Source organism: Muscardinus avellanarius, assembly GCF_963383645.1.
Source record: "Muscardinus avellanarius genome assembly, chromosome: 15".
NCBI classification, from domain to species: Eukaryota; Metazoa; Chordata; class Mammalia; order Rodentia; family Gliridae; genus Muscardinus; species Muscardinus avellanarius.
This window is the reverse complement of record NC_137801.1, coordinates 89,197,873-89,206,862: the sequence shown is the minus strand read 5'-3', so window position 1 is coordinate 89,206,862 and position 8,990 is coordinate 89,197,873. Positions and strand designations below refer to the sequence as shown.

Below are 8,990 nucleotides of genomic sequence, written 5' to 3'. Positions count from 1 at the left end.
CTCTAAGTTCCATCCCCAGTACCGCAAAAAAAAAAAAAAAAGCTTTGGGCGGAATATCCAGGGCTGGCCTCATCGGGAAGGCGCCGGGTCGACTTCCCGGACAGGAATCTCGTCTGCGACCCCACAGCGGCCGCAGCCCAGACCCCACCTTGCGCCCCTTGGAAGGGCCGGGCCGGCCGTCATCCACGGGCCGAGCCGGCCGTCATCCACGGGCCGAGCCCTGCCCTATCCCGCGGCCGCGCAGCCTACCTTGGCGCCGCCCATCGTCCTGCGGGCGGTCCTGATTGGCCGGCCAGCCTCGGGAGGCCCGCCCCGGCGCCTGCTGTCGATCCCACCAGGCGCGAGCGCTGATTGGCCGCGGGGTGGCCCTCCAGAAAGCCCCGCGGGCTCGCGTCGGCGGCGCGCTCCGGGGGCGGGGCGGGCGGCGCGCCTGGGGTCGCCGCGGACGCGTCGGGTCCCTCCTGCAGCCCGCCAGCTGGGCCGGGCTGCCCGGCGCGGCCATGGAGTCCTACGACGTCATCGCCAACCAGCCGGTGGTCATCGACAACGTGAGCGCAGCAGCCCGGGGAGGGCCCGCGGGGTCCCGGGCCAGGGTCCCCTCGGCGCGGCCCTGGACCAGCCCGCGCTGGCCCCGGAACCCTGCCCGAGCCCGGGGGGCTGGAGGGCCGGCCGGGCGGCGGAGGGCGCACCTGTGCTTAGCTAAGCCCGGGACGCGGCCCGCCCGCTCTGCTGAGAGCGCAGCCTCTTGCTCATCCTCGGGCTGCATCTGTCCCTTTGCACACACACATCTCTGGGAAGGGTTGGCCTGTCATCTTTAAGTTCCCAGGGAGCTGCACCCGTGGCCAGGAAAAAAGCAAGGTACTCTGTGCCAGCCAAACCCCCCCATGTCCACCCGACTGACCTCTTAGCGAGTTTGGCCCTGTCTCCTGAATGCTCTGCCGTGGAGCAGAAACCCCGTGGCTGCGGGGCGGCGGGGAGTCCATGGCCACCCTTCCCATGGACAGAGAGGCCGTTCAGAGCCATCGGAAGCTTCCCTGAAAGATGTCTGGCGGCCTGTGGTCTGTCCTTCAGTACTGAGGCTTGGCCTGTTGTTGGCTACTTTAAGGTTTCTGGCTCAGCGCCCCTACATGGGAAAAGACAAGGGCTGGGTCTATGGCTGGGCCCCTGGCTGCTGCCTCTGCCTGAGCCTCTGCCTTGGAGTCTTTTGATGAGTCGCCTCTGCCTTTCTGGGATCTGTTACCCCCCATGACCCTAGTAGGGTCCCTGAATGGCTGTTTTTGGAGTATCCATAGAGGTGGTCTGAGTCACAGCAGGGGATGTTTAACAAGGGGGCTAGGACAGGGTTTGGGGGTGTGCCCTCAGACCAGAACCCTCCCGCTGTCTGCAGGAAGGACCAAATTACTTGCCATCTTGGTGAGTAGCTCGCGCCCGTCGGGCGATCACAAGCTTATGCGTTCCGAGGGCAGCTGCCTGGCCTCCGGGCTCTCAGCCCCCCTGTAACCCAGAGAGGGTGTCTCTGCACCACAGACCCGGAGGGCCATGATGGAGACTGGGGGGAGAGGGCAGGGAGGCCGATTCCTCCTTGGGTGGGCACTTTCTAGATACCAGGCTCATTCTGAGATCCCAAGTCCAGCTTCCAGACCCGAGCGGTGGCGGGGCCAAGTCCTCCCCCGAGCTCTGCCGGGGAAGTGGGTCGGGGCTCTTGACATTGCCGCCACACGCAGGGATCGCTTCTAGCTCTTTGGGAGCAGCTTCCCGCCAGGAAGCAGCCTCGGCGCACACAGAGACAGAGCTGCTTCGTGGTTTCTCTGTCTCTCTGTCGACCTGGGCTGGGGTTGTCGGGCATGGGGTGGCCCGTGCACTACAGGGATGTCTAGTAGTCCCCCAGGCCTCTAGCACCCCCTTTCACCCCTGCCTTCAGCAGCCGTGCACTGCTCAGCGTTCTGGGCAGGACCCCACATCGCCACCCACTGGGAGCCCCGCTGTGGCAGTCATGCTCATGCCCCGGCCTGCCACCCCAGGCCACTGCCCTCGCCCGGAGGGGACGTCGGCGCTAGACCTTGTTTTCCTTGCAGGGTTCGGGAGTGATCAAGGCTGGGTTTGCGGGAGACCAGATCCCCAAGTACTGTTTCCCAAACTAGTAAGTGTTGTTTGCTGGAGGCGCGGGCTGAGGGTAGAGCTCTCTGAGGAGGACGCTGGCGTCTCTGAGGGGAGGCACCAGGTTCGCGGAGAGCTGCCGGGCCCCTGGGGGCTCCGGAGTTTTGTATCCCTGAGCCAGTGGGAGGAGAGGCGGCTGCGGGGCCCTGGGGACGGGGTGTGGTGGCAGCAGCAAGAATAAAAGGAGCTTTCTCCCAGGGGACAGCCAGACACCAGCACGAGGGCGGGGGCGCGCCAACCCCTTCCTGCCTGGAAAAAAATTTTTTTTTTCCTTTTTGTGGTTTTGAGCTGGGGGTTGAACCAGGGCTGCTAGTGCCAGGCTCAACTCTGAGCTTTGACTTCAGCCCTGGCTATGTTTTCTCTGGGACTTTTCTTTCTTTTTTTCAGTACTGGGGATGGAACCCAGGGGCATTCTACCTCGTAGCTACACCCCCAGTCCTATTTTTTATTCTTGATTTTGAAACAGGGTCTTACTGAGTTGCAAAGGGCCTCACTAAGTAGCTGAGGCTGCCCTCGAACCGTGATCCTCCTCTCAGCCTCCTGAATGCTGGGATCACAAGTGTACGCCACCATGCCCAGCTCTCTGGGACTTTTCATACTTTAAGGAAATGTTTTGTTTTGGTCACAGGGGTCTTCTCCCCATGTGGTGCTGATGGCAGCAGGGTACAAAGAGGGGTGCCATCCTGGAGACAGCCAGGGTGCCCTGGCAGGGCCTCTTGTCAGACCCCAGAGGACCCCGGTGGCTGGCTGCCCTGGGGACAGTCAGCTTGGGCCACCCGGGGCTGCAATGGAGGGCTCCTGTGCATCGTGGCATCCAGGAGCTGGGCCTCTGTCCTGGAAGCCCTTGCTAGGGACTAAATGAGCACGGGGGTGCACAGCGGTGCTGTGGGAGCAACCACCCCCCTTTGGAACCCTCTTCCCTCGGGTGGTGATGCAGCCCTGGCCCCCGAAGACAGTGTGCTGAGCTACTGTGGCTTCCGACGGCCGACCCTCCCGGGGCTGGGCTGCGGGGCCAGCCCGGCATTCAGACACGCGGCCTGCTGCCCCGCGCTGCCCAGGCTGCCCCACAGCCGCACTCCTCCGGTGCCTGGAGGACAGCCCCGCCTGGGGCCTGGCACCGCCTGCCCACACCACTCTCCCTGTGTCCCCACAGTGTTGGGAGGCCAAAGCACATGCGGGTGATGGCGGGAGCCCTGGAAGGGGACCTCTTCATCGGACCAAGAGCAGAGGTGACCGCGGGGCTGCCTGCCGGGGGCCTCGCTCCCGGGAACCCTGGTTCTGGTGGTAGTGACTGTCCTGGGCCCGGTTCCCCGCACCACAGCTGTGCTACCTGGTGCACTCCCCTGCGCCACAGGGTGGCGCCCTCTTCTTGGAGTGCGTGGCTGGCCCTCCCATCCCTGACTTTTAGGAGCTATTTGGACAGTACAGGGGAAAGAGCAGGCTAAACGATGGTTTAAGAGAATCTCAGAGCCGGCGTGGTGGGCACGCTGGTGACCCCAGGACTCGGGAGCCCGAGACAGGAGGATCACGGTTTAAGGACAGCTTCTGCTACTACTTAGTGAGGCCCTCTGCAACTCAGACCCTGTTTCAAATTAAAGAATAAAAAATAGGGCTGGGGGTGTAGCTTGGGGGTAGAATGCCCCTGGGTTCCATCCCCAGTACCACAAAAGAGAGAGAGAGAGAGAGAGAGAGAGATAACGAGAGAGAACACCTCAGGCTCAGTGGCCACCCCAGGGAGGCCCTGGGAGCTGCCTCTTGCGCCCTGGCCACCGGGGCCGCCCACTAGGGACATCGCAGCCAGAGCAGACCCAGAGGAGCCAGCAGTGTGGGGAGCCCAGCTTGGGCAAGCGCCATTGCTGGGGCAGCAATGGCCCGAGCTGGGGGCCGGCAGGGCTCCTGGGAGGGAGGCCACTAGGAGCCCCGCTGTGGGTGGGAGGACGGCCTGGACAGGGTAGGATGGCACTGAGCAGGTGGGCACACGGTGGGGCTGGCTAGAGGCCCGATGCAAAGCTGGGCACAGTGACCACAGGAGGGGGCAGAGCTGGCGGAGTGCAGGAGAAGGGAAGCGCGGGCAGCAGTGAAGGGGCCCCGGGGATGGGGCAGGCTGCCATTTTCCCCAGTCCCCAGCTAGTGGAGCTAGCGAGCCCCGAGAGCCCAAGATGCTGCGGGCAGATGAGCCGGATCCTGGTTCCAAGCCCCCCACAGTCAGGGGCCACCATGGGCAGGGTGCTGTGGTCGGGCAGAGCACGGCTGGCCGCACACCCAGCCTGCCCGCTGGCCTCCCCAGGAGCACCGGGGGCTGCTGACCATCCGCTACCCCATGGAGCACGGCGTGGTGCGGGACTGGAACGATATGGAGCGCATCTGGCAGTACGTCTACTCCAAGGACCAGCTGCAGACCTTCTCTGAGGAGGTGCGCCACCTTCCCAGCTAGCCCCAGCCCTTGGCTCTGCGCGGCCGCAGGCTCTTCAGAGAGCCACATCCCAGGAAGAATAACTGCCGACCGCACCCCTCTCTAGGAGGACCCTTGGGGGCCCCGTGGGCTGACGTGCGCGTGCCCACAGCTCTCCCCTCTCTCGCAGCACCCCGTTCTTCTAACGGAGGCCCCCCTGAACCCCAGTAAGAACCGCGAGAAGGCGGCGGAGGTGTTCTTCGAGACCTTCAACGTGCCGGCCCTGTTTGTCTCTATGCAAGCCGTGCTCAGCCTGTGAGTGTCCCGCTCCCCGTCCTCCCTGCCGTGAGCAGGCCCCGGCTGCCTGGGATCTGTGTCCCTTTAGACTCCCACGCCCGTGTCCCAGGGTTCCTTCTAGAGGTACGGAGGTCCCCTGCCCCGGTGGCTGAGGCGGGGGACGCTGGCCTGGTGACAGGTACGCAACGGGGCGCACGACAGGAGTGGTTTTGGACTCGGGGGACGGGGTCACTCACGCCGTCCCCATCTACGAGGGCTTTGCCATGCCTCACTCCATCATGCGGGTCGACATCGCTGGCCGCGACGTCTCCCGCTACCTCCGCCTGCTGCTGCGAAAGGAAGGGGCCGACTTCCATACCTCTGCCGAGTTTGAGGTCGTCAGAACCATCAAAGAGGTGATGGGCGACTGGAGGGCGCAGTGCAGTCTGGGAGCGGGGAGGGTGTGGCCAGATGCAGTCAGGTGTCCTAGGAGAGCCTTCTCAGAGGTGCCCTGTCCTCCACAGCGGGCCTGCTACCTGTCCATCAACCCGCAGAAGGACGAGGCTCTGGAGACAGAGAAGGTGCAATACACCCTGCCGGACGGCAGCACCCTCGACGTGAGTGGCCGGGAGCCCCGGGTGGCTGGGGGGACGGCAGAGCCCTCCACGTGAGTGGGCGGGAGCCCAGGGTGCCTGGGGGGATGGCAGAACCCTCCACGTGAGTGGCCAGGAGCCCTGGGTGGCTCGGGGGGTGACTGGGGGGGATGCAGCGGCACAGGAGCCCACCTGCTCCATCCTGTGCTCCCAGGTGGGGCCCGCACGCTTCCGAGCCCCCGAGCTGCTGTTCCAGCCGGACCTGGTGGGGGAGGAGAGCGAGGGGCTGCACGAGGTGCTGGCCTTCGCCATCCACAAGTCCGACACGGACCTCCGCCGCACGCTGTTCGCCAACATCTTGCTGTCAGGCGGCTCGACGCTTTTCAAAGGTACCGCGGCGCGGCGTGCTGGGAGGCAGCGGTGATGAGGCCGGGGCTGAGGGCGGCTGGACCCTCAAGACTGGGGACGCGGGAGGGGGCAGCTGCGGGACCGGGACTTCCTCTCACCTTGCCCGGAGAAGCCCACCCACTCCTGCAGCCAGGGTGGCCGAGCGCCTCTCCCTCGGGGTGCCTCCTACCCGAGGCCTAGAAGGAGGAGCTGCCTTTCCACGGAGGAGCCGGCAAGGGCTGGGTGGGCACTATGGCAAGGGGCATGGACGCGGCCCCGCTCAGCCCGCCTTCCTTCTCAGGCTTTGGCGACCGACTGCTAAGTGAGGTGAAGAAGCTCGCTCCAAAGGACGTGAAGATCAAGGTGAGGTCCCGGGGAGAGGGCCGCGGGGAGGCCTGGGGGGGCACGGCCCCCGGCTCCGCCCGGCAGGCTGATGACTGGCCACCTGCTCCCCCTAGATCTCGGCCCCCCAGGAGCGGCTGTACTCCACGTGGATCGGGTGAGGCAGGGCCCAGGGGAGGGCCCCGGAACGGCTGCCAGGGTTGGCCCGGGCCAGTGGGGTGTCATGGCATCGGAGCCCCGAGTGCCCAGAGCGGGTGGCTGGCCCGGCCCGCAGGTCCACGGGAAGTCCCCTCTGTCCCCTCAGTGGCTCCATCCTGGCCTCCCTGGACACTTTTAAGAAGATGTGGGTGTCCAAGAAGGAGTACGAAGAGGACGGGCCCCGAGCCATTCACCGCAAGACTTTCTGATGCCCAGGAGAGTGCAGGGAGAGGCGGCCCTTGACCCTCAGTGCTTCGGGCCCACATCCTAGGCCAAGGGTCCTGCGCATGCCCTGAACCCCGGGCACACTCGGAACAACATTTAGATGCATGTCTGGGGGCCGTGAGCTGGGCCTGGGAACCAGAGTCCAGCAGCAGGACGTTCTGAGTGTCCCCATGTCCCCCTCGGCAGGGCGAGCTGGGCCTGGAGCCGCTTCCCCAGGCTCTGGCCAAGTACCCAGGTGCCCCGTTTCCCCAGACAGGCACCGGGCCAGGGCCAGGGCCAGGGTCCCGGTGCTGGGGGCCACTGGAGGAGGGCAGCCCGCAGCTCCTCTGCGCAGAGTGCCTCAGGGTGTCCCGGTCACCTCCCCTCCTGACCCGCCAGAGCAGCTGGGACCCGCACACTCTGCCCTCCGTCTTCCTGGCCAGCCGAGTCCCTGCAGCCTTCCATCCCCTGGAGCGAGCGGGTGCAGAGGGCGGAGCCCTTCACCCACCTGCCGCCCCTCTCCTCTACCCCACGCCCTGGACGGGAAAGGGCCAGTGGTCTTCGCTTGTTGCAGGGAAGCCAGTTAATCAGGAGTGGGGGTGGCAGCTCCTCAGGCCCTCAAGAAAGGTCTTCCCAGGCCCCCCCGGATATGTACAGTCACGGAACACAGTTGCCTGGAAAAAGGTTTTGTAAATTATAGTGATGATTATGGAGACGCCGGGCGGCTGTTTTCTTGTGGTTCTGTTTGCTCGCCCCTCCTTGGCGACGCGGAGCGTGACGGCTGAGCAGGAGGGTCTGGGGGCCCAGGAGGCTCCGCACGCTTGTCCCCCAGGCAGCCACTAGCGGGTCAGGGCAGCCGCACCTCTCCTGTGGCCCCACCACGGCCTGCAGTCACAGGAGGAAGGGAAGGGGGGAGTGTGGGCTCCCCAGGAAGAGGCCAGGGCCTGCCCCTTCTTGGTTAAGCACAGGAACCCTCGCGCCGTGGCGGCCAGGCCCCGTGGCCTCGGGACAGTGGAGAACAAGTGCTGTCCCTGTCCTGGCAAGTCAGTCAGGGAAGAGGACACCTGGGCCACCTGGGTACGGAACCCCAGGGGCAACAGGAAGGGCTCTGGCACCAGGCGGGCAGGCCAGCTGTGGCAGATGTTCCGGCCTGTTGAGAGCTCATGGGCGTACGCCTGCCCATGGTGGCCATAGCGAGGCCACTTCCAGGTGACTGAGCCCTGTGCTGAAGGCTGTGGGGGCAGTGGGGCTGGGCCAGGGCCCCAGGCAGTGGTCAGGCAGGATCACGGAGGGTACTGAGCCAGCGTGTCAGCACAGGGCATTTTGTGGGTTCCGGGAACACAACGGTGTCCAAATTTTCACCCAGCACGCTCCATTAGGGGCCCTGCAGACCAGCTCCCTGCAGGGTGCCGTTCGCGTACCAGCAGCTCCCCACCACCCAGGTTTGGAAACTTCGCAGCCAGCTCCTCCTCTCCGAGTTTGAGGCCTGGCCTCCGCTGTCCTCCACCTGGTTCAGACCCACAGCCAGCTCCAGCTGCTCAGACCTGAGCCCAGGTCGTCGTCCTGCTCTGCACCAGCCGGTTCTCCACTGCCTGGCGCGGTTAGACCACACTGGGGGGCTGTTGGAAGTCACCTCACGGGCCCCACCTTGAGACCTGAGCCTGCTGCCCTGGGGCGCCCGTCGCACTGCCCTGCTTTACCCGCTGGCCATGCCTGCTTCCCATGGGGTACTGCCCTCCTCCCCGACAGAACCGGCCTTGTGGCAGAGGCCAACGCAGGCTTCCCTCCACCCTCCCGCAGCAGGGCCAGGCCAGGCGAAGCTCAGGCCGAGCGGGGCCCGGTGCCGCAGCACGCATGGCATGCCAGTGCTTAAGAGGCAGAGACACGAGGATCACAGGTTCAAGGCCAGCCTCAGCCATGTAGCAAGGCTCTCTCAGCTTAGTGAGACCCAGCTTCAAATAGGAAATCAGGCTGGGAGTGTAGTCAGAGCTAAAGTGCTGCTTCAAAATAGAAAGTCGGGCTGGGGGCGTAACTCAGAGGTAAAGTGCCGCTGGGTTCCTCTTCCACAGCCCACACACACAGGGCTAGGTTGTGCCAAGCTACTCTGTACTGGAGAAGCGTGGGATGGCTGGATGAGCCTCATGGAACTGGACTGGAATCGGGAGGATGTGCGGTCATGGTTTTACTCTGTGTAGAGAGAGAAGTCAGTCAGTGCACGTCTGTGTGGGCACAGGGCTGGGATCCGGACGTGCACCTCCTAGCCGGGTCTGCGGCAGGGCCCAGGCAGTCACCCAGGACCATTGGGCACCAGTGTCGGTCCCGGGTCCTAAATGCCATCCTGGAGTCCCCGGGGACAGGGAAATTCAAGTGCCTGGAACATCTTGTGGCACCATCCAGTGAGCACCCAGCTAGACACGGGCACACACCTGTAATGCCAGTAC

At 64.9% G+C, this 8,990-nt stretch overlaps 1 protein-coding gene across 3 annotated transcripts; it reads left to right on the top strand.

Annotated features, from left to right (window-relative positions):
• Positions 1-500: 500 nt before the first annotated feature.
• On the top strand, positions 501-6,554 carry ACTR1B (actin related protein 1B; the record flags this gene model as incomplete). Of its 3 annotated transcripts, none has more annotated exons than XM_080711821.1 (11): positions 501-548; positions 2,076-2,140; positions 3,311-3,386; positions 4,445-4,570; positions 4,740-4,864; positions 5,025-5,241; positions 5,350-5,442; positions 5,633-5,807; positions 6,107-6,168; positions 6,264-6,304; positions 6,452-6,554. In XM_080711821.1, the coding sequence occupies 11 exons, from the start codon at positions 501-503 to the stop codon at positions 6,552-6,554; spliced, it is 1,131 nt and encodes a 376-aa protein (XP_080567947.1). The 3 variants fall into 3 exon arrangements, with proteins under 3 accessions (XP_080567947.1, XP_080567946.1, XP_080567948.1); XM_080711820.1 differs by having other exon boundaries at positions 5,350-5,463; XM_080711822.1 differs by lacking the exons at positions 2,076-2,140; positions 3,311-3,386.
• Positions 6,555-8,990: the final 2,436 nt, after the last annotated feature.